Raw genomic sequence first — 25638 nt, 5'->3', positions numbered from 1 at the left:
CCTTACTCTCATCCCTCAGCCTTCCAAGGACTGAGATTATAGACATGTTCCAATCTTCCCAGACAGATTTTCATCTCCAACACACCTTGTGAGACACCGTGGCTGTCTGAGTGCTGGTGGGAGGGACCCCCTGGAATCAGAGGAGAGTCAGCGCTGATGAGAACCATCTCCGAGTCAGAGCCAAGCATCTTTGCTCAAAACCAGCCCAGCTTTCACATAAAAGATTTTGTAACTCATAACTTTAGAAATACAGAAATTCTGAACACAGACAATGAATTTTATGTACTTAAAACACACATAAATGGCAAATCTCATATCTTATATATGTATATTAGTCAGGGTTCTCCAGAGTAAAAGAACTTACTGCATTAATATATAAGATAATACATATAATACATAATCAATATATTGATTATATGTAGCATATAATCATTAATTATTATATATCAATTATATAATATATAATCTATAATAAGATTTATTAGAGTGACTTATAGGCTAGTAAGCTAGTCCAGATAGTTCAACAATGGCTGTCTACCAAAGGAAGGATCAAGAATCCAGGAGTTGTTCAGTCCACAAATTTGGATGTCTCAGCTGGTCTTCAGTATGTGCCAGAATCCCAAAGAAGTAGACTCTAATGCTCGTGAAGGAAATAGACTTGCTAGTGAGAACAAAAGAAAGCAGATATGCCCTGTATACAGGCTACCAGAAGGTGTGGCCCACACTAAAGATGAATCTTCTCACCTAAAAAAAAAAAAGTTTTATTAAGCCAGATGCAGAGACTCACAACCATTAGATGGAACTTGGGAATCTTATGGAAGAATTTCGAGAAGGACTCAGAGAGGACAGGGTGGAAGAGGGTGTTGTGTTAGTGGGGGAATGACACTCAGAGAGGGTTCCGTCTCAGAAGAGAACGGGAAGGCATGATGGAGGGAGGACTTGCATGAAGTGGGTACTGGGAGGACATCAAGGGCTGGTATCGAGTTGTAAAGTGAACAAAAAAATTTTGAAAATCATTATGTACCACATTTAAAAATAATTAGTTGAGTACCTGTTACGACTTTCAGAATACACAAACATTTGAGTTATCTTTGGGCCACCACTATAATGAAAATATCCATTTGCTTAAGCTCTAAGTATAATTATGATTTTGCTACTTTGGGATTTTATATTCCCATAGAATATAACATATTTATATACTCTTGGAGTATGTTCTTATTTAAATCTTATATATGTAAACAAATATGAACAAATCCTAAAGCTAAAGTATGTTGCATTTCCCTTGAGGGTATGTAACTGCTTCATTAGCACATATAAGAAACAAAGCATGAATGATTACCACCCAGGGGTCTCACCAATGTGCTCTTTTCCTAACAGCAAAGAACGGCAACTCATGAAGACACATTTATTTACATTTAAACGTATTTATAAAAATTTGGAGGAGGATGTGTAAAATAACACTGTTTATTATTTTATTTACTATTTTATTATTTATTACATTTAACATAATATAAAATGTTTACTGTGTAAAAAGAAAAGAATAATCTACCCATCTTGACATACAATCATATCTCCTTATGGGATTAATTTCTAAATGAAAACAATAACCAGGTCATGATTATGTCCAACATGATATAACTATGCCTCGTATGACCACAAGCACATTATAGGTTTAGCATAGGTAATGGATGTCTCTTGAGGGACACCTTTTTTAGTATCTCAAACTTTTAAATATTATAACTACTGATAATCTCTTAATTGATGCTATATCATATGACAAGAAAATTGAGGGAGAGATCACAAATATTTGCACAAACATATTCTTAACAAAATACAACAGAAACACCCACGTCAGTTATAATCCTCATGTCTACGGCTGGTCCCGTGGCCTTGGCTGGTGTTTATCAATACCTTCCTCTACCCCTCATTCTGTGTTTCCTCCACCCTCGGCAAGCACCTCAGCAGGTCTCAGCTCTTTTCCTGAAGAAGTGAAAACACTTTCATTCCTGATTAGTCTGTGCCCTTTGTCGTCCTGTTTGGATTAGGCTATTGTAGTTTTCCATTGGCTTTAATCACAGGACATGGTAGTACGAAAAGACTCCCTAAATGAGCCCTGCTCTCCAGGCAATCTTGCTCTCCAACTCCTTCTTGGTTAATCTGAGATAACCAACCTTAAACTGTTATTTCTTTCTTAGCTTATTGGCTTCAGGGCATGAGCATCCCAAAATAGTCAAAAGGAAGTTTGAGCTTCTAGTTCACTGGAACATTTGTGTTGGCTCCTGGAAGAAATGCTTCCATCTCTGGGAACAAAACTTCTAGGCCAGTAGAATTTAAGGTTACAGAAATAGGAAGCAAGCATTTTCCTAGTAGGTCCCTAGGAGAGATAGTGAGTAGAACCGTTTCCTTTTTCACCTCTTGATTGTTGGACCTGTGGATCCTGACTACGGGAGAAGCCATACTATATATACATTGGACAGTGACTCAAAGCTTATACGGCACTTGAGACTGCTGCCACACACTGTGTACGGTACATACAAATTGTGCTGTGTCTTCAAAAGGCCGGTGCATCTTTCTATCAAGCCAGCTGCTTCAGGATGTTAGGAAAAATGGTAAGACCAGTGGATTCCAGAACTGTGGGTTCACTACTGTACTTCTCTGGCTGGGAAGTGAGTTCCTCGGGTCAGAAGCAATTCTGTGTGCACTGCCATGAAGGTGAATAAGGTGTAGCACAAGTCCATGGATGGTGATTTGGCCTTTATATATAGGAAAGGCAAATTCAAAGAATTGTTCTTTCCATAGAGAAAGTGGCTCAATGTATTCAGCCTGCCACCAGGTTGCTGACTGGCCACCCTGGGGATTGGTGCCATCACTCTGGGGATTCAGTGTTGGTCTCTGCTGTTGGCATCCCTGGCACTCAGCAGCAGCTGTAGTCAGGTCAGATTTAGTGAGTGACAGTCCATATTGTTTAGCCCATGAATATTCTTCATCTCTGTCACCAAGGCCATTTTGTTTATGGGCAATGATAGGGATGGCTGGCAAAACAGAATGACTGTCCACAGAATAGGACAGCCTATCTACTTGATTCCTGAAAGCCTCTTCTGCTGATGTCATCTGTTGATGGGCGTTTATATGGGACACAAGTATCTTCACATGGCACCCATATGTACAGATTCATCCACACTTCTCTTTCTCAGATGTCTTCTTCACCAAATCTCCAACCATGCTCTCTCCAAGTCCTTCACTATCTAGACAATTCATTGGCTAAAGCCCACAAATCATTGAACAATCGCACATCTGGCTAGTTCTCCTTCCAAACAAAATGTTTAAACATATTTTGTTCTGCCCACTGGTAAGATTTCCCTTCACCAGTGTCTTTCAGGGTTGTCCCAGAAAGGAGCTGCAATGTTGCAGCTGTCCACTGCTGGGTGGTGCCTGCATAATGTACAGAACCATCAGCAAACCAGGCTCTCGTCTTCTCAGTCAACCAATCACAGGATACACCCATGAGGGTATAGTGTATGCTCCACAGCTGACAGCATTATAATGAAATAAGGAACCATAAGCATTTGGGCAACTTCTTCATGTAACTTGTTTGTACCTTCAGGACCGGCTTGAGCTGGATCAAATACATACCACTTTCATTTGATATTGGACCAATGCTGTGTATGTCCCACTGTATGACTCAGCCGCCCAGAAAGCACCTAGCTCATGTCTTATGGCAACAGTGGCCTATTGTAAAATGTTAAGTTTCCAGTAAGGCCCAATAGTAAGCCAAGAGCTGTCTCTCAAAGAATAGTTGTCTGCAGATGGCAGAACCTTGCTCCCAAATCCCAAAGGTCTCTTCTGTGATTCACCAACAGAGCCTTGGCAAAAGTTCCAAACAGCATCTCCATCTGCCATTGACACCAAGTACCATCCTGTCTGCTGGATCTTAGATCATATGGTCCAAGTGGTAGAGCAGCCCAAACAGCAGCCTGGACCTGTTGAAGAGCCTTCTGTTCTAGACTCCACTCAAAGCTAGCCGCTTTCTGAGTCACATGGTGTATGGGTTGGAGTAACACACTTAATTAGGGAATGTGCTGTCTCCAAAATCTAAATAGATCAACTAAGCACTGTGCTTCTCTCTTGGTGTTGTGGTGCAATGACTTAGCCGTCACCTTAGAAGGAATGCCTCTGCATACCCCACAGCACTAGACTCTTAAGAATTTCACTGAGGTAGAAGGTCCTTGAATTTTGGATGGATTTATCTTCCATCCTCTGATGTGCATTTGTGATAGAAACATGTCCAAATTGTTTGTTATTTCCTGTTCACTTGGTCCAATCAGCATAATGCCATCACTACAGTGTACCAATGTGATGTTTAATAGGAGAGACAGGTGATCAAGATCCCTTCTAATAAGTTATGACAGGGGGCAGGAGAGTTAATATATCCTTGAGGTAAAACTAAAAAATATACTGCTGGCCTTGTCAACTGAAAGAAAATTACTTCTCGTGGTCCTTATGGACAGGTACTGAGAAGAAGGCATTTACTAGATCAACAGCTGCATAGCAGGCACCAGGAGATGTGTTAACTTGCTCAAGTAAGGACACCACATCTGGTCAGCAGCTGCAATTACAGCCACTACTTGATTGAATTTTTGATAGTCAACTGTCTTTCTCCACAGTACATATCTGTCTTCTGCACTGGCCAGATAGAAAATTTAAGGGGTGATAAGTTGATAACTGCCAACCCAGTAGTTTGCAAGCCCTTGATGGTGGCACTAATTTCTAGTATACCTCCCGGGATTTGATACTGTTCTGATTTACAATACTGCCTGACAGAGGCAACTCTAAAGGCTTCCATATACCTTTTCTAACCATAACAGCTCTCATTCTACAGGTCAGGGAATCAATGTGAGAATTCTGCCAGCTTCTAAGTATATCTATCCCATATTTTGGGACTGGGGAAATAACTACAGATGTGTTCAGGGACCTACTGGACATACTGTGAGTCAGACTTCAGCCAAAGCTCCATTAATCCCCTGATCCCCATAAACCTCTACTTCAATGCTATAGCACTTTTTGGGATGTCCCAGAATCCGCATCAATTCAAAACCAGTCTCTAATAGATTAGGGGATGTCTGATTATTTCATGAGTATTAATGACCGATTATTACGCTGTCTTTTCCAGTGTACAGTTACCCTTGTAAAAGACACGGTCCCTCCTGGGAGAGCCTGGAGAAAGGCTAACAGTAAAACTCTCCAGTATGTTATCAAGGTCCTTCCTCAGGGGAAGCTCTTCATGCCCACATTGAGGGAATTCTGGGTCTTTAAACTGGCTCAGGTCTGAAATTTGTTTCACAGCCTGAGATTCCATTTTGGTACAATCCAATGAAGCCTTCCCCACCCCCAATTTTTTCATTTTTCTGCTTATACTGATCAAAGTAAAAGGCAGTAGGCTTCTTTTTTTTTAAGCTATAAAATATTTTTATTGTAAAAACAATAGAGGTCGGCAATGGAAATGTAATCTCAGAACATTTCCTCTCGGTTCCTGAATTTCCAAGGTTCCACTAGCATTTCTCTGATCTTTACGGTCCTTTCAAACATGCTTACTGACCACATGTACATGTTGCTTTGAAACAAACAAAAATACATCTGACAGTAAAAGCAAACAAAACAAGAAGCAGGAACAAAGCCCATAAGCCATGTGCTATTGTGCTTTCTGTCACACTTCTTACAGGGAGACGGACATAGTTCATACACTTTCTTTTTTTCTTTTTCTTTTTTTTTTTTACAAAAAAAATTTTTATAATTTTTATTGGCTATTCTCTGTATTTAGATCTTAAATGTTATCCCCTTTCCATCCAGTCCCATCACCCCTACCCCTCCATTTCCTTTCATGAAGGTGCTCCCTTTCCCAACCCCCCTCTCTAAACCCAGCTACAAGATGTTTCCCTAAACTGGGAGAATATGCTTCATTGGACGAAAGAACTCTTCTCCCATTGATGGCAGAAAATACATATGCAACTGGAGCCATGGATCTTTCCATGTATGCTCATTGGTTGGTGATTTAGTCCCTAAGAATTCTAGAAGGTTCGAATAGTTGATAATGTTTTTTTTTTTTTTTTTTTTTAGTCAGTACTTGATTTTTTTCAAGGGCTTGACAGTATGCATTGAAAACCTACTAGTTACAATATGCGTAAAGTACATGCAAAACAAAATGCAACATGGAAATAGTCAAAGTCTTCTTGTTTTGTAAATATATATATATATATATATATATATATATATATTTGTTTTCTTTATTTCTTGAACTTCATACAGTCTGTGAGTTGTTTCTGGGGGAGTGCAAGCCTCTGGGGTTAGCATCCCACTATCAGTGACTGCATATTATGTCTGTTCTTTTGTGACTGGGTTATCTCACTCAGGATGATATTCTCTAGATGCAGCCATTTTCTTAAGAATTTGGTTAAGTCATTGTTTCTGGTGGCTGAGTAGTATTCCACTGTGTATATGTACCACAATTTTTGTATTCATTCATCTTCTGAAGGACATCTGGGTTCTTTCCAGCTTCTGGCTATTATAAATAGAGCCGCTATGAACATTGTGGCACATGTATCTTTGTTGTGTATTAAAGTGTCTCTGGGGTATATGCCCAGAAGTGGAATAGCTGGGTCTTCAGGTAGTACTATATCCAATTTTCTGAGGTATCGCCAGACAGATTTCCAGAGTGGTTGTATTAGCTTGCAACCCCACCAACAGTGGAGAAGTGTTCCTCTTTCTCCGCAGCCTTGCCAGCATCTGCTGTCATCTGAGTTTTGGATCTAGGCCAATCTGACTGGTGTGAGGTGGAATCTCAGGGTTGTTTTGATTTGCATTTCCCTGATGGCTAAGGATGTGGAGCACTTCCTCAGATGTTTCTCGGCCATTCGGTGTTCCTCAACTGAAAACGTTTTGTTTAGCTCTGTACCCCATTTTTTAATAGGGTTATTTGATTCTCTGGTGTCTAGCTTTTTGAGTTCCTTGTACACCTTGAATATTAGGCCTCTATCTGATGTAGTGTTGGTAAAGATCTTTTCCCATTCTGTTGGTTGCCGTTTTGTTTTCTTGACGATGTCCTTAGCCTTACAGAAACTTTGCAATCTCATTAAGTCCCATTTGTTAATCTTTGACCTTAGAGCTTGAGACATTGGTGTTTTGTTCAGGAAATTTTCTCCTGTGCCTATGTGTTCTAAGGTTTTCCCTACTTTCTCATCTAATAGTTTCAGTGTATCTGGTTTAATGTGGAGATCTTTGATCCACTTACACTTGAGCTTTGTACAAGGAGATAAGAACGGGTCTATTTTCATTCTTTTGCATGCTGAGTGCCAGTTGGACCAGCACCATTTGTTGAATAGGCTGTCCTTTTTCCATTGAATGTTTACTGCTCCTTTGTCAAAAATCAGGTGACCATATACGTGAGGGCTCATTTATGGATCTTCTATTCTATTCCATTGATCCACATGCCTATTTCTGTACCAGTACCATGCAGTTTTCAGCACAATTGCCTTGTAATATAGCTTGAGGTCAGGGATAGTGATTCCCGCAGATGTTTTCTTGTTGTTGAGGATGGATTTCGCTATTCTAGGTCTTTTGTTATTCCATATGAAATTGCACATTGATCTTTCCAATTCCATGAAGAAATGGGTTGGAATTTTGATGGGGATTGCGTTGCATCTGTAGATTGCTTTTGGTAGGATGGCCATTTTTAAGATATTGATTTTTCCAATCCATGAGCATGGGAGATCTTTCCATTTTCTGAGATCCTCCTCAATTTCTTTCTTTAGAGGTTTGAAGTTCTTGTCATACAGGTCCTTCACTTGCTTAGTTAGAGTCACACCAAGGTATTTCATAGATTTTGTGACGATTGTGAAGGGTACCTTTTCCCTAATTTCTTTCTCCACATGTTTGTCCTTTGAGTATAGGAAGGCTACTGATTTGTTTGAGTTAATTTTGTATCCAGCCACTTTGCTGAACTTGTTTATCAGCTGTAGGAGTTCTCTGGTGGAATTTTTGGGGTCACTAAGTACACTATTTTGTCATCGGCAAAGAGTGATGTTTTTATCTCTTCCTTTCCGATTTGTATCCCCTTGATCTCCTTTTGCTGTCTAATTGCTCCAGCCAGGACTTCCAGTACTATGTTGAATAGGTAGGGAGAGAGTGGGCAGCCTTTTCGAGTCCCTGATTTTAGTGGGATTGCTTCAAGTTTCTCGCCATTAAGTTTGATGTTGGCTGTTGGTTTGCTGTATATTGCTTTTATTATGTTTAAGTATGGGCCTTGGATTCCTGTTCTTTCCAGGACTTTTAACATGAAGGGGTGTTGGATTTTGTCGAATGCTTTCTCAGCGTCTAGTGAGATGACCATGTGATTTTGGTCTTTGAGTTTGTTTATATGGTGGATTACATTGATGGATTTCCTTATGTTAAACCATCCCTGCATCCCAGGGATGAAGCCTACTTGGTCATGATGAATGATCGTTTTGATGTGTTCTTGGATTCAGTTTGCAAGGATTTTGTTGAGTATTTTTGCATCAATGTTCATAAGTGAGATTGGTCTGAAGTTCTCTTTCCTTGTAGGGTCTTTGTGTGGTTTAGGTACGAGGGTTATTGTAGCCTCAAAAAATGAGTTGGGTAATATTCCATCTGATTCTATCTTTTGGAATAGTTTGGCGAGTATTGGTGTTACATCCTCAATAAATGTCTGATAAAATTCTGCACTGAACCCATCTGGAGCTGGGCTTTTTTTGGTTGGGAGGCTTTTGATGACTGCTTCTATTTCTTTCGGTGTTATAGGGTTATTTAGATGGTTTACTTGGTCCTGGTTTAACTTTGGGACCTTGTATTTGTCTAGGAATTCGTCCATTTCCTCCAGATTTTCCAATTTTGTGGAGTATAAGTTTTTGTAGTAGGATCTGATGATTTCTTGAATTTCCTCAGTTTCAGTTGTTATGTCGCCACTTTCCTTTCTGATTTTGTTAATTTGGATACTCTCTCTTTGCCCTCTAGTTAGTCTGGCTAGGGGTTTATCAATCTTGTTGATTTTCTCAAAGAACCAACTCTTGGTTTTGTTGATTTTTTCAATGGTTCTTTTTGTTTCTATTTGGTCTATTTCTGCCCTAATTTTGATTATTTCTTGCTGTCTACTCTTTTTGGGTATATCTGCTTCCTTTTGTTCTCGGGCTTTTAGCTGTGCTGTCAGGTTGCTGATGTGAGCTGTCTCCAGTTTCTTTTTGGAAGCACTTAGGGCTATGAGTTTTCCTCTCAGTACTGCTTTCATTGCATCCCATAGGTTTGGGTATGTTGTGTTTTCGTTTTCGTTGAATTCTAGAAAATCCTTAATTTCTTTCTTTATTTCTTCTTTGACCCTGCTATTGTTTAACAGAGTGTTGTTTAGTTTCCATGTGTATGTGGGCTTTTTGTTGTCTTTGTTGTTGTTAAAGACCAGCCGTAGACCATGGTGATCTGAGAGGATGCATGGGAGTATTTCAATCTTCTTATATCGATGGAGGCTTGTTCTGTGTCCAATTATGTGGTCAGTTTTCGAGAAGGTGCCATGGGGTGGTGAGAAGAAGGTGTATTCTTTTACTTTGGGATAGTATGTTCTGTATATATCTATTAATTCTAGTTGGTTCAAAGTCTCTGCTAGTTTTGCAGTGTCCTTGTTCAGTTTCTGTTTCCCTGATCTGTCCAATGGTGAGAGTGGGGTATTAAAGTCTCCCACTATTATTGTGTGGGGTGAAATGTATTTTTTGAGCTTTAGTAGAGTTTCTTTTATGAATGTGGGTGATTTTTTATTTGGAGCATATATGTTAAGGATTGAGAGTTCCTCCTGACAGATTTCCCCGGTAATGAGTAAAAAGTGTCCTTCCTTATCTTTTTTGATAACTTTTGGTTGGAAATTTACTTTATTCGATATTAGAATAGCCACTCCAGCTTGCTTCTTGGAGCTGTTTGCTTGGAAGTTTTTTTTCCCACCCTTTTACTCTGAGATAGTGTCTGTCTTTGTCTCTGATATGAGTTTCCTGTATGCAGCAAAAGGCTGGATTTTGTTTATGTATCCAGTCTAATAGTCTATGTCTCTTTATTGGGGAGTTGAGACCATTTATGTTAATAGATAACAAGGAGTAGTTGTTTTTGTTTCCTGCCATTATTGCTTTTTTGGGTTGAGTTGTGTCTGTGGTTTTTTCTTCTTTTAGTTTTCTTTTTTAGGAGTTTTCTTGTTTTTACTAGGCTGTATTTTCCCTCATTGTATTGGGTTTTCCACCTATAATTCGTTGTAGTGCTGGGTTTGTGGTCAGATATTGTGTGAATTTAGATTTGTCTTGAAATATCTTCGTCTCTCCATCGATGGTGATTGATAGTTTTGCTGGGTATAGCAGCTTGGGCTGGCACTTGTGCTCTCTTAAGGAGTGCATGATGTCTGTCCAGGCTCTTCTAGCTTTCATAGTCTCTGTTGAGAAATCGGGTGTGAGTCTGATTGGTCTGCCTTTATATGTTACCTGACCTTTTTCCCTTACTGCTTTTAGTATTCTTTCTTTACTTTGGGCACTTGATGTTTTTACTATTATGTGTCTGGAGGTATTTCTTTTCTGGTCCAACCTATTTGGAGTTCTGAAGGCTTCTTTTATGCTCATGGTCATCTCATTCTTGAGGGTAGGGAAGTTTTCTTCTATGATTTTGTTGAAGATATTTACTGTGCCTCTTAGTTCATACTCTTCTCCCTCTTCTATTCCTATTATCCTTAGGTTCGGTCTTCTCATTGTGTCTTGGATTTCCTGGACATTTTGGGTTAGGAGCTTTTTGGTTTTTGCATCTTCTCTGGCTGTTTTGTCTATGTTTGCAATGTTGTCTTCTGCCCCCGAGATTCTCTCTTTGATCTCTTGTAATCTGTTGGAAATGCTTGCTTCTGTGACTCCTGATTTCTTTTTTTGGTGTTCTGACTCTAGGGTTATCTCTTTTAGTGTTTGCTTTATTGTGTCAATCTCTGTTTTAATTTCCCTCTTCCATTCCTTTATTTCTTTGGTTCTGTTTTCCTCTAGTTCTTTGATTTCTTTGAGTGTTTTTCTTGTTTCTTCTTTAAAAGCTTCTGAATCTTTTTGCTTTTCCTCCCTATCTTGTTTAAGTATTTCTATCAGCATCTTGAGGTATGATTTCAGGTCTGTGTCTTCTTTTTCTGGAGTGTTTGGAATTCCGATGTTTGCTATTATGGGAGAGCTGGGCTCTGGTGTTGCTAGATTGTCTTGGTTCCCTTGGGATATACTCTTTCTCTTTCCTCTTGCCATTTTGATGTCAGTGATATGTTCTTGCCTTTCCCTTGTATCTGGTCTGTGTCCCTGGTTCTCCACTGGTTCAGGTGTCAGATGGGTCGAGCCCTGTTTTATGCCTCAGAGTCGTCGGATGTGAGCAGAAGTTCCATCGTTCTGTTTCTGTTTGCTGGATCAGGCAAGGCAGGGCAGGGCAAGGCAGGGGGTGCACTTTCCCCGTGCACTCCGCAGAGATCTCTCTGCTCCCCTGCGGTCTAGGTCTCCCACTCACCAGTTACCCAGCCTCTATGAGCCGCCGTTCCGCGTGGCAGGTAGGCCAGGCTCCACTCTGCGTCCGGAAGTCGCCTCCGGGTGGAAACAAAAGTTCTAATTTTCTGTTCCCAATTGCAGTTGCTCAGCCTCTATGAGCCGCCGTTCCGCGTGGCAGGTAGGCCAGGCTCCGCTCTGCATCCGGGGCAGTAGGCTTCTTAACCAATTTCATGCCTGGAAACAGGAATGACTGATTAGCCAGGACCAAAGGTCCATCTGAGTCACGCTACCATAAAATTCACTTTGCCTGTGATGCCCATGATAGGTCAGGCCATAACTGACACTGCTTTGTGTATGCTGCTCATTACAGTAACTACAAACACCCACCTGACCACTGCTACCTCAGGGTCCAACTAAATCCTCTGCATTAAATTCACCCAACCTAACAGCAGCATCTCCAACCTAAATATCTACCATAAAGACACGAGCTCTTCAAGTGTGCTGATGCCTCCCCACTCACCATTTTGCATCTTACAGGGTTAGTGAAGGGCATGGAATCTTCTGGGCTTTTTCATCATGAGAATTAAATTTACACAATGTATTCACCCCAGCATTTCAGTTTCCCCAAGTCTTGAAATCCCTTCATTAATATTAAGCCAAGAGATATCAGGCATCTCCAACTTTTCAGTATGCCATCTCTCTACAAGTGCTATGCAAACATTTAAACAATCTTTTCTCACTGTTTTAAACTTTGCAAGCCTCCAAATTAAACCTATAATCTCCACTCAACGGACCTATACCAACGTACTTAGCCTGGTCGAGTTTTATTTCCTTTTTACCATTATTCCACCTTAAAATCCATTCCACTCATATTCCCCAGACTTCTGCTTGAGTGAATTAGCACACTCATTAAGCTCTCTAGTAGTGTGGCACACCTCCTTGTGGAATACACTTTCTACCTCTCTTTTCTTTGCCCACTTTGGCTTGTCTGCTTATAGCTTGAGGAACATCAGCATTGTTGTGCCTGGCATTTCCTTCAGAGAAAGTCACTACAGGTTTAGCAGACAACAAAGGATTAATTTCCTCGGTCAAAGGTGGCAAAGGCAGTATTTCAGGGTGTGGATGTTCATCTTCTGATGAGGGCAGAGCCCATTTTGTCACTGAGTTCACCGTTGTCCTTCGCCACATTCTGAGATGCTACAAGTTGGTTATTTTATCATGAGGCTCATTTTTAAAGCTTTACTTACCTTGTCTCACATATTACATCCCGACTGCAGTTCCCCTTCCCTCCTCTCCTCCCATTTCCTCCCCTCTCCCCACCCAGTCTCCTCCCTTTCCGCTTCATAAAAGGGAAGACCTCCCAGAGATATTAATCAGCCATGGCAGATAAAGCTACAGCAAGACTAGGCAACCTTCTCTCCTATGAAGGCAGAACCAGGCAATCCAGTATGAGGAAAATGTCCCCAAAACAAGAGTGAGAGATAATGCCCCCCCCCCCGTTAGGAGTCCCACAGGAACAAGCCACCCAACCATAATATCTACGCGGAGGGCCTAGGTCAGATCCATGCAGGCTTCATGTTGTCATTTCAGTCTCCGTGAGCCTCCATGGGCCCAGGTTAGCTGGTTCTGTGGGTTTTCTTGTGCTGTCCTTGTCCCCTCTGGAGACCCCCAGCTCTGCTAATGTGTGGCTGTGGGTCTCTCCCCTTGTTTCAGTCAGCGGCTGGATGAAGCCTTTCTGATGACAATTATGCCAGGCTTCTGTCCACAAGCATAGCAGACTGTCATTAGGAATCATTTTATTGACTTCCTTCCTAGCTTCTGGTTCCTGGCCCTCTAGGCAGCATTGGGGGAGGGGCTCCCTCTGGTGGCATGAGTCTCAAGCTGGACGAGTCATTTGCTGACCGATCCTCCAGTGCCACTTTTACCACAGTCCATATTGTAGGCTGGATAAATTGTAGGCCAAAGGTTTAGATGTTAGTATCCCAATCCGTCCACTGGAAGGATTATAGCCTGGTTACAGGAGATGGCCTGCTCAGAGTCTTAGCTAGCGTTTCCACAGACTCATTCGTACCCTTTGTCAGTCTATCCAGAGATGCTAGGAGCAATTAATCAGAATAATAATTTTCCTCATTTTTTTCACAAATCGTAAAATGTTTTATATACGGTGACCAAATTTATTGCCTCTAAACTGTTGAATCAGGAAAATCAAACACATTTGTCTGTTCTGTAGCCAGAGTTAGCTACTCTGTGGGTTCTTTCTTCCACCCTTTCAACCTAACTCTAGATAGGAGGGGGGAAAAGGGGGTGATATTATCATTAGACTACTTCCTGCTGATTAGGGGTGTCAAGTTCCTTGGAGCAAGTTTGGTCTTCACTGTCAGAACATCTCATTTCTTCTTGCTGTTTCTTTATGCATGACTACATAACAAACCATGACCAACAGTAACCAATAGCAACCAAACAACAACTCAATGTGTCTCTTGGAGCCCTAGCATTTATATAACCCCCTGAAAAGTCCCCAGAGTTCCAAATGACACACAATTGCAGAGCTTCCAGAAAATCAGCCCCGCCCCAACCCCACCCCCTGCCCATGGCCAGAGTACAAGGCAAACCATAGTGAGCTTGCAGTTCACCCAGCCCCATACCTGAGATCCAAACAAAAACTATTGTATTTCTGTGTTGTTAAAAGAAACCCAAACACGCCAGAATCATCACTAAATTTATCTTCTTAAGCTTGTAAAACTTTGAGCTTCTCTGGGAGCTGTAGGTGTTGACAAATTAGAAAGCCTATTCCAGATAGCTTAAAGATTAATCCTTATACTTCTGTCGCTCTAGAATCACTTATGTCACCAAAATTTATATTAATTGGGCTTTTCTTAGGGAGAGACGTGAATAGATAGATATGAAGATTATACAGAGTCCGTGTATATGCCCGTGGGTTTGAGAGGACAACTTGCTAGAGTGAGCTGCTCTGTGTATTCTAGAGATTTGATCATTAGTACCTTTACCTGCTGAGCTATCTCTTCATTCTCACCAATGTTTGCTAGTGTGCCGGCAGAGTTCTGAGGCAGTCCAGGGTATCATATGCCAGGAGGCAAGAAATGTCTGTGCATCTGTGTCTGCTTCTGTTCTGAAGCCATGGGATTCAATCAAGGGTCTCACAGGACTGAGTGACTCAGTTGGCTAAAGAAGATATTAGATGACAACTGAGTATTGGGGGGGGGCAGAAAGTTGTGGGAGAACATGGCTTGCCCTTGAGTGTCACTATATGCTTTTAATTTTTTTAATGTATAGGTTTTATGGGTTGCACCACACCTGGTTACAGTACATCATTATATCTGAGGGAATCTACCTATAACCTCTTCTAAATATGTAGTTCTACTCTCTATTTTCATTCTGCTTTATGGTGGAATAATATTACTCAATGTAGAGAAAAAGTGAAATTAGGTTTGCTTTGGCCCCTGCTGTTCCTAATTCTAAGTGCTTTGGCAGTAACTACAGCACTCCCTGCGGGCATCAGGTTCTTCTCAGGGAAGAAGAGGACCCAGCTACTCACCTTAGAGGAACGTGGTCAGGTAACAAGAATGTGTCAACATGGGTGAGAGGATGTTGGTCACACCAGTGGTGAAGACCTGCTTCCACTCATTTCTTTGGCTCCAATCAACAAGAAGGATGAGATAGAACCAGACCAGAAATGCACAGCTGAGCCCCATGGAGCACCAATGGAATAGGAATATGAAGAGTAAGTTGGAGCCCTGCTCTAGCTGGATAGAAATTTGAATAGGTATAATAGTATTGTGGCATTGGCAGTCCTGTGCTCATGTATGACTGAGGCCTATGGGCTGGATGGGAAGGCTCATATAGGCTTATGCATCTAAGTGTCTGTGGCTAAGAGCCCAATCAATGCTCCAGGCTTTAGAGTTAGAAACGTTTGGACCTCAGGCTGCTCCGTTTTAATTACCAGCAGCCCTAGCACTTAACAGCCACTGTAATGCATGATTTTCAGTGGCAGTAAGCAGCAGCAGTAACAGCAGATGGTGTTTGGTAGGGTTAAAAGCCAGGATAGGCCTTGGGGGATGTTATCTCAGGACAACTAATGTCTGTTTTTAGGTCTTGGGTGTCTAAGAATATCAGTGGTTTTCTGGAACTCACCCAGGGACTAGGGCCTGCAGATTTTTTGTTTGTTTTGATGTGTGTGTGTGTGTGTGTGTGTGTGTGTGTGTGTGTGTGTGTTGCAAAGATAGATTCCTCATAGCCTTCTAATCTGTCAGTTCTGGCTCTCCAACCGCTCTCATCTCTCCCTGCACTGTCCCCCGCAGCCTGTATTGTTTCTAACCCATCTCTGTCCCACATCTTTCCTGGACCTCTTCAGGCATTCTGTGGTTACAACTCCATTGTTTCCACCACTGCTACATCTTTACTGCCAATTCAGACATTTCTGTTACCAGCTCAGCCAACACTATTAATGAAGACACTCAAAGGTAGGCAAAAAAAGACCATTCAAGAGGCACCTATAGATAGGTTTATTTTAATGTGTAACAGTGAGAGGTAGTAGCCAAAGAAAATCTCTCCCAGCTGACTTGAAAAAGGAACTGAACAGCCTGATTATAGAATCAGGAAAAGAGAAAATGTGGTAAGTTCCTCATCCATTCACACAAATGAAGAGCTGTGTGAGCATCACTCATAGACTTTCTGATGTGCCACCAGGGGAGGTGATCCCCAGTCCTTGCCTGGGTTTCACTGAGGCTTGATGGTCACAGAGTTGACCCAGCAGAAGCCACAGTCATGGGTGGAATAGTATCTTCTAGAGTTGGAGTTGTGCTTCTGCAGAGAGCAGCCATGGCTGCAGCATGGCTTCCTCATAGCGCCTGATGCGTGTTCAGAGCACACACTTGGCTAGCGGCTGGGCTGATAGCCTCCTGCTCTAGGCAAGTGGAATCCAGTAAAGGGTCTACCAGCTGTCAAGGATTCATATGAGCCTGGCCCTCAAATACCTTAGCTTATTTAAATGACAAATGAACATTATAGCTGGTGCTTAAAAGAAAGGTCTTTCATTAACATTCACAGTGCTTTAACAGTATTTCATATTACTTAACAGGACCTTACTTTTAACAAATGTTGTTGATGAGAGTTGGGTCATTTTATCTATCTCACAAATTCTGGTATTAAATTTGTGAAAAAAGTACCACTCAAATGCTAAGCAGGAGCCAGGCATTATGGTCACAGTGACACAGAACTAATATAACCGTCTACACTCAACTTTGATACATGTGAGACGGACAGAAAAGTGCACAACTGGCCCAGCACCTTTGACCTCAGTCAGAAACCCAACAGTGAAGCCAAAGGACTAGTGAAAAAAGCAAGAGACCAAGCAACAAATTATCTTGATCTAAACAATGTATAGCCTTTAGCCATAATGACTAAGAAAAAAGCTATGAATCCAAAATAAAAATAAAACAACCCTGCTGAACATCACGAGGTCTATCAGTGATAACCTATATGACATATATGACACAGTAAGCTAATTTCTTAAGACACCACCTGACAAAATTTATATAGGAAGAAATATAAAACCTTTGCCTGCATCTATTAAATAAACTGAATCAACAGTTCATAACCAAGGTGCCAATCACATTCTACCAAATGTTCCTAGAAGGAATTACACATATTCCCTACAATTTCTTCCAGAGGACAGAAACAGAGCATATACATTCCAACTCATTCTACGACACCCACCAGAATTCTAAAACTAAGAGAGATATTATAAGAACACAATAGCTCTCAAGAACACAGAGGCAAAATTTCCTAACAAAATATCACTAGTTTGAATCTGACAAAATTTTACCACAGGTTGATTCCCAGAACCCATGTGGTGAAAAAAGAGGACTTTTTTTTTTTCCTGGTATTCTCAGATCTACACATCTATGCGCACATGCAGAGCAATAAAAAATAAACAAGGGAATCTCAAGAAGTAAAACCCAACAAAACTATCCATAATACTCAGATGAGTCACTCACAAAGCGAAGGGCCAAGGGTGAAGCACACCTCAGGAGAAAACAACAACAACAAAGGCCATCAATTGTTCTATATCACTGTGGAGGCTGGAGATTAGCCTTGGTTGGTCTGTTATTCTGTAAGATTTATGTCAAATTCACAGAGAGCAAATATCTTTGCTATCTCTTGGACAAGACAGCAAAGTCACAAAGAGCAGGAATCCTCTCCTGTATTTAGCATAATTGTTAGAGTCCAGCAAAGTATGTTGTGTACTGTGTCCACACAACCATCTCTTCCTCTGTTAGATGGTGTGCATAATGTGTCCTGCAAGCTGTGTTGTACATGTGTGTTGTGTGTGTGGTTATGTTGTATATTGCATATCATTTGTAGTACGTATATGGACTGTGTTGTGTGCTGCATATACTGGGTTGTATATTCCATATGCATATTTTTTTGTTATTCCCATGAATGTGAGGTATACAGTGCCTGTGTTGCATACTGTACCATTATATTTATGACGTGTCTATGTGCTGCTGCAGCTAGGCTATGTATTATATTTATGGAGTGTATTGAGCGTATGCTATGCTATAGTTAGTGTTTTGTATATGTTGTGCTATGTAGATTCTGTGTTATATTTTTCGTGTTATATTATTTCTGGTGTGTACTAGATAATGAGTGTATCGTGCATATTCTATATACTGTGCATTGACACATTGCATAATGCATCTTACTGTTGTGAGTCCTGCAAAGTATGTGTTATGTGCCTTGTGCATTATGTGTGTGGTTCTCCTGGGAAACTAGGAACTGAGGTTGCAACACCAGTGCCTTCACCATGCACTGTGGGACACTTGTAAGGAACATGAGACTTGAGACTGTGGCTGTGTGACCTGACCTAAGCAGTGAAATCGTCATGTGAATTTCCTTAAAGAGAAAGAAGTCCCATTTTTGATGTTCTCTTTCCCTATTTGCCATGATCCTTAGACATGTGTGTTGTGAAGTGCCTGCAGTTTCCTCTGTGATAAATGTGATTCTGATGTCAGCCACAGGAGTCTTCTGGGAAAAGAAATTAGTCGTGGAAAAAGGTAGTTCTCTTAAGATCAATAGTCCTTCCTACAGGGCTGGATGCATCAACGTGGAGTGGTAATGCTGAGATCACTCTGCAAGAATTTTTCCACTTTGCATCATGGCTATTTCCGACCTTGGCACTAGGCACTTGAAGTATAGAGAAGCTATGGCAGTCCTGAGGTATACAGAGGCACATATGGGATGTAGACATGGGAGGTATGACTCCATTGCTTTCCATATCCTGAGATACAATATAGACTTCTTTCAGAGACCAAGTAAATAAATATTTGTACAAATAAATATTTGTAAAGACAAGTACGCTATACACATTTAGTATTTTTGTAGAACATGTTAGCAACAAATTCTGTTGTTTAAGAACTATGACAATAGGTTGATGAGAGGACTCAGTGGGTGAGGACACTTACCATGTAAGCCTGGTGACCTAAGTTCAATCCTCAGAAGCATCATCATTGAAAGTCAAGGGAGAGAACAGATTCTGTTACAAAGTCTTCCTTCTTCCTTCCAACTTCTCCATGTGCAATGTGGCATTTACATAAACATGAACACATACATGCACTTGAAAATAAATGGCACTGGGTGTAGTGGTACATGCATGTAATCTCAGCAGTCATAAGGGTGAGGCAGGACTAAACCACAGATAATCTGAGCTATGTAGTAAGCATGTCTAGGTCCCTTGTATTAATTCCCAAGTCTGACAATGCCTTTCCCTTCCATTCATTTTGTAGTTGTTGAAGACTCCTGGCTGGCAGTCTTTTTTCTTTCCAATTTGCTACCCCTCTTTGTCCCTGTTAGAAAAACCCCATTGTTCTGGATGGCACAAGAGAAGGTCCTTGCTGCCATCTTTGACTTTTCAATAGTTTGATCACAATGTCCCTAAGTGTGGCTTTTTAAAAGTTTATCCCAGTTACAGTTCCTTCAGCTTTATATGTAAAATTTCCCATATTTGGTCTTGCTGAATTTCCTTCTTTTGAGACAAGTTCTCTAAGTAGCCCAGACTGGCCTGAATTTAGCATGTGAGTTTGGCCTTGAATCCCTTCCTAACTCTGTCCTGAGTGCTGGAATTACAGGTGCTAGCACACACCAACTTCATATTACTTTTTCTTTCAACATTTGTAAAGATGACTTTACTTATTAAATAAATAAATGTATTTGTTCTGAGCACAGGCAGCTGCCAGCATTCACGTGGAGTTCAGAGAGCTCGCAGGAGTCACTTTGTTAATGCGGACTCTGGGTATGGAACAAGGGAATAGGCTTGGTGGCAAGTGCCTTTATCTGCTGAGCCATCTCATTAGCCTATAGTGTTTCTTAAAACCTTTTTAGGAGTTCCTCTTCATTCTTTATATGTCCGTACATTTTTCCTTATTCTGTATTACCTTTGTACCTTAGATAAGGAAGATAGATGGTCCTTACTGACCCATCTTCACATTCTAATTCTCTGTTGAAACCTGCTGAACGCTAGTGAACCTTGAGTTCCTGGTTCAATTGAAGAGTTTCTCCTTGGACTCCTTCTCTGATGACTTTCTTGGTGGGACACCATTCTCCTGGTCCCCTCTGTACCACACGGAGACACGCAGTTCCTCTCATTTGCTTACACAGATTGCAGTGACAGGCTTAGGGTCATCTGGATTTCTTTAGAGACAGTTGCTAATGACGGTTTTTGCCGCCACCACTAGCCTATGGCCCACATTTTATTATTTTTTTGTATGCCTCATGATGTGGGGGTTAAAAATGTAAGACAGTATGAAAGTTCTGTAAACAAGCTCCTTTCTCTCCGTAGGTTTTGTGCTGCTTTCTTGGATTTCCTGTAATACCTAGAAGGCACAGTATTTGAAGTCCCTGCCCATGTAGTTTATGCGATTAGTTAGTAAACCAAAGTTTCTGTAAGTACATTGGGTCAATTAGTCCCTCACCCGTTGCACCCAGACACAATACCTGGCATTTTGTAGACCCTATGCAGATGCACATGCCCTCCTCATGCATCTTTCTATCCCCCACACGTTCTGCAAACCTTTCTCTGGATTTCCCTGTGTGGTTCTGCCACCATCTGTCTCCAGAGGCACTGCAGGCTCAGGCAGCTCCAATGATGATGTTTGACAAACACAACAGACATATATTTCCCAGGATCCAGGCAGGCCATACGGAAGCAGTTTTCTGGGAACAAGACGATTCTAAAACCTATTCTTTTTCCTTTGACGGTTACAGGTTTTCACTGCTAATGCAATCCAAAGGTTGCTGCATGACTTTTTTTTTTTAATGTTTGCTTTTAATTGCTGTTACTATTAGAATATAAGAAGTAGAGATTTATAGTCTCATATGTAACTCATTAAACATTTATTATACCTGAATTTTGGGGGTTATTCTCTTGAGGTTTTCAAGTAGATTACCACTTCTAAAGATATCTTTCCCTCTCAGTATATAGAGACAATGTATTTCTTTTTATCCTGAATTTTTCCAGGAGTTCTAGATAGCATCAAATAAATGAAGACTTCCTGGATATTTTGCATTTTTGTGGCCCAGCTGTTTTGAGGTAATTATGTCACTAACTTTTTATCTTCATTATTACATGCATTATTACATTTATTTTCAGCCTTTAATAAAACTGCCAGGAGGTCACTAGAATTCTTTGGATGGAAACTCATTAAATGAGAGTCTTGTATGGTTTAAATGTTTATAAATCATTCATTCAACAGATAAGTGGGTTATCATTCACATGCTAAGAACAGCCATTAAAGATTAATTCTCATACTGTCTCTGCTCTTAGTTGTTTACAGTCCAGGCAGGAAAAGAGTAAGTGACACTCAGCTGAAGCTTTGCTAAGTAAGACGAGATGAGCAGAAGTAACATGGTGCCAAGGGTCTGAACTATGGAGGTAAAGGACACTGAGAAAACCAACTTTACCTCATGTGAAGGAAAATGGACATTGTTCAGGCCAGTATGCTGTGGAGAACATCCTGGAGATGCTGAGGTGAAAAGAGCCATGGTCATTAACCCCCAATACAAGTTGACCCCGTAGGAAATGTGGTTGGCATAGTCTTGGGGAATGGGAGAGAAAATAGGCTCTTAGTCTTTATTGCAAAAGCAATGGGAAATAGTAATTGGGATTTGTCTTTAAAGCATAGAAGGGAGCAACTGAAAAATGGGAGTTTACAGTAGAAGGGACAAGATGGGCTTGAGGCAGTAGCAGAGTAGGCAGTCTTCAAGTCAGGATTAAAGACTTATTATGTGTGTATGTGAGGGAGGGAACCAGGGCAGGACGCTGTTTAATCTTCAGCTTAGGAACCTAGACAGACAGAGACAAAGACCGGAGGGAACCCCCACTAGAACGTGTAGAAGAAAGATGCTACAGAGGGAACTGGATAGTCTATTTGTGATACTAATTTGGAAAACACCAATGGTCAGAGGTAGTCAGAATAAAAAATAAAAATGAAAAAAAAAATCCAAAAACATGTATAGTTCAATATTTAGAATGTAGGTAAGAGGGGAAAAAAGTTTTTTTTTTTTTTTGCTTTAGAATGCCAACAGTGAAGAATAATGTGGTAAAGGTTGGGGCACAGTTGTTAGAGTGCTTGCCCAGAGTACATGCTGTTCTAAGATTTTTTTTTCTTTAATGAATGCAAACCAAGGCTGGGAGCATACAATTGTAATCTCAACCTTTACTATGCGAAGGAGAACTTCCGCTGAAAGCCAGTCTTGGTTACCCAATCAGCAAACAAAGTCAAGCAAAGGTGGCATTTCAGCACAAAGTACTTCTTCCTCAAGCCTACCTGAGACACTGGATACCCAGCATTTGTCCCTTGTTCAAACCTTCTATCTCAGCACCTTGTCTGGGGACTTCTCCAAGTTCCAGTCTTACTTAGTCTACTTTTCCCACTCAACCATCAACCTTCAAAGAGCTGCTTGCGATACCGAGAGCCTGTGAGTTGCGTGGAGGAGAGTCAAACCAGGATGGGGACAGGAGAGGTACGGAGCCACGTGAGCGCTGAGAAGAATGCACAAGTAGCAAGTACACCTGACACAGCTTGTGGGCTTTTCAAAGTAGCTGCTTCCACACCAAACCTGTCCATTTCCACAGACAAAGACACACTACAAGTACACTAACATAAAAGTTTTATTGAATAAATACATGTGCTGTTATATAAAATTAAGCGAAAAGGACATTCTATGATTAAAACAAACAACAAAAACCAGCCTCTATGGTCCACCTGAGCAGTGGGTCATCCAGATGGGACCCGTCACTGCAGCAGTCTGCTCTGCTCTATGCATCCCAAACACTTCTGCATAGGAACTGCCCATACAAAACACAGAGTGCAAAATACAAATAGTGGGAAATATGGTTACAAGGCTGCTTCTGTTTTCATCTGAAACTTGAAAATACCTTTGTACTTTAAGGCACAGGATAAGCCACCTTATGAATAAGTTAGCAGAGCTGTACTTCAAATCACTAATTTCCCTCACTGGTTTGGCTCAAAGTAGAAAACTTAACATTCTTTTTTTCTAGATAAGTCATTAAGAACTGAAAGTTAACATTTTGAGAACTATCTTCAAATGTTATCTTCTATCTTCAGGACACTGGAGTGTGTCCTGATGGCACGTCTGCCTTCATGCAGCACACAGAACTACTACTAGTGGGCTGGTATTACTGGACACACACTGGAGATGTTCCCTGAAGACTCAGATGATGTGTATGGGAACACTGTATCTGAACTCACTGGCACCAGCTTTGGTGACTGCAGCAGGGGCATCATACTGACTTATTAGGGGACTGTACCCTTAACTGTACTCAATTTGCCTAATTAGATATGAAAAACATTTCATTAAATAATACACACCGAATGGATTAAGTATATGGGTGCAAAACTAAAATAGGCTGTTGGTGAAAAACCATTAACATGATAAAATTTCAGCAAAAAAAAAAAAAAAACTTCTTTCTAGACAGAAGCCCTTCAGTGTACCTAATTAAAAAGACACTTAAGGAAAGAAAAAAAAAAAAAAAAAAAAAACTAATACCATGGTCAAGCAACTAGTTTTAATAAGATAATACCTGCCTTTCTCCTGCAACTAAAATGCTACCCTTGAATATTTTATGTGCATATATGTTCATGTGTATACACACACATAAACTTTCTCCCAATCCTGGTCACTAATGAAAGAAAGGTTTATAAACAGGATACAGAGGAAGGTGTCAGATGGCAAGAGAGAAATTACTCTGGCCTTATGACTACCTGGGATGTGCTGTGAAGAGCCACAGACTCCATTACAACTGCACATGGTACATTACAAACCGAGGCACACTTTCATCTACTAGACAGGAGAAGAGTGTGAAAGGAACACTCAATATTCATCACAGGCACTTTGGTATGTTTGGTCACATAAGCTTCCCACAGGCTGTTTAGTTCCAGGAAGCATGTGAATGGAATTACTCCAATTTTGATTACAAATGATCTCACAGCTGAGAAGCCCTTTTCATCCTGGAGGTTAAAGTGCACACTGAAGAAAGTCTTCCTACATTTGTGTGTCTTTGTTTACAGACATGCATAGCTTATAATGCTGTGACATAGTCTCACCTCACAAGAGGTTTGGGGATTCATACATATGTAAAACATACTTTTCCAAATCTAAAAAAGGAAAGAATTACAAAATAAAAATTGTTTTAACATCTGGCATGGCACAAAATAGGGATATCCAGAAAACGGCAAGTCTGACAGCTGCTTTGCTGGCACTGTGCAGGATCTCTGCTGTGCATCAGAGGGGTGTGTCCTGTGTGTGGATTTAGGGCCGGGTTCTCCTGTCCAGAGTAAGTGCAGTGTTGGTTTTTAGCACAGCACCTTTGTTCCACATCCCCCGCATATCACTTTACAGTGACAGACCTGTCTTCAGACGGTCAGAAACAGGGACAAACAATTTAGGCTTGCATCAATCTTGACAACACCGTATATCCTAACACTGGAGATTAGTTCCTATGCTTTGGGCAAAGTATAAAGTATGTTTCTTTTTCCCAAGACAGAGTCTTGCTGTGTAGCCCAGGCTGGCCTTTAACACTTGGATCTCCCTGGCGTGGCATCCCATACCCTGGGATTACAGATGTGAGGTACAACAACCAGCATGTGTGTATCTCTCTGTACTATTCAATGTACTATGAATCTGTTATAACAAACAATTACACAAAGAAACAGCACATTTCTTTCTTATGTAACAAATTTCAGATGAGTATACTGTGATTTTTGAGAGCCTTGACAATGCTCTTGGTATTGTCCATTACTCAGTTATACAACTTTTTAAATAAGCCATTCACCGACTTCTCACTCTATTTTCCTATTTATAATAATGTTAATAATTTGAAATTGGTTTTATCATTGACATAAAAATTCTAAAATTTAATAATCTTTCAATTTTTCCCATAAAAAAGCCATACCACACAGCAGATCTATAAGAACTTTTTGCTAAAAGATGAAAATGATTATTTGTCACAGAATTTAGTAAGTCTTAGAAGAAAATTCCTTAATACATTTTCTTCTTCATCCAAACCAGCATGTGGATATTATAAAAAAGAATCTATTTACATGGTGTAGTGCACCTCTGGGATGCAGGACAAGGCAGGAAGAAGTCCAGGTGCCTGCTTTGAGCAGGTGAGTGCGGCTGACAGAGCCCCGCCCAGCACAGGGACACACTGCACTGCACTGTGCCTGGCAAAGCACTAGAGGAAACTCAACAGGGAGACTCAACAATGATATTGGGCAAATTTTCCTACAATGCCAAGTTTTATAAAATCATTAAGGTATGTATTACTCAATACTTAAAATTATAAAAATAGCATTGGTACATCTGTGAGAAGGTGTGTTCCATGGTGAGGTGGTGGGCACACAATACACGGAGAAATAGACCACGTCCAGCGTAGCTACGTTATCACATGTGGCCTTGTCCCATCTTCAGTGAGATCATACCTGAGAAAGCACAGAAAAGTACAACAAACTTGGGTCAGGCTTTGGGACTATGGAGACAGCTAGGTTTCTCTGGAACCACCTGCAGG

At 40.8% G+C, this 25638-nt stretch overlaps 1 protein-coding gene across 2 annotated transcripts in view; it reads right to left on the bottom strand.

Moving 5' to 3' along the window:
- Positions 1–22701: 22701 nt before the first annotated feature.
- ESYT2 (extended synaptotagmin 2) overlaps positions 22702–25638 on the bottom strand; it is a 90161-nt gene continuing 87224 nt past the window's right edge. For both annotated transcript variants that reach the window (XM_080929517.1, XM_080929518.1), the window contains one exon: positions 22702–25552. In XM_080929517.1, the coding sequence (XP_080785643.1) occupies positions 25507–25552 (46 nt within the window). In that variant the 3' untranslated portion in view covers positions 22702–25506. The remainder of the gene's footprint in view (positions 25553–25638) is intronic.

The sequence above is a fragment of the Micromys minutus genome (genome assembly GCF_963924665.1).
Source record: "Micromys minutus genome assembly, chromosome: 1".
NCBI classification, from domain to species: domain Eukaryota; kingdom Metazoa; phylum Chordata; class Mammalia; order Rodentia; family Muridae; genus Micromys; species Micromys minutus.
This window is presented reverse-complemented; position numbering and strand designations above follow the sequence as displayed.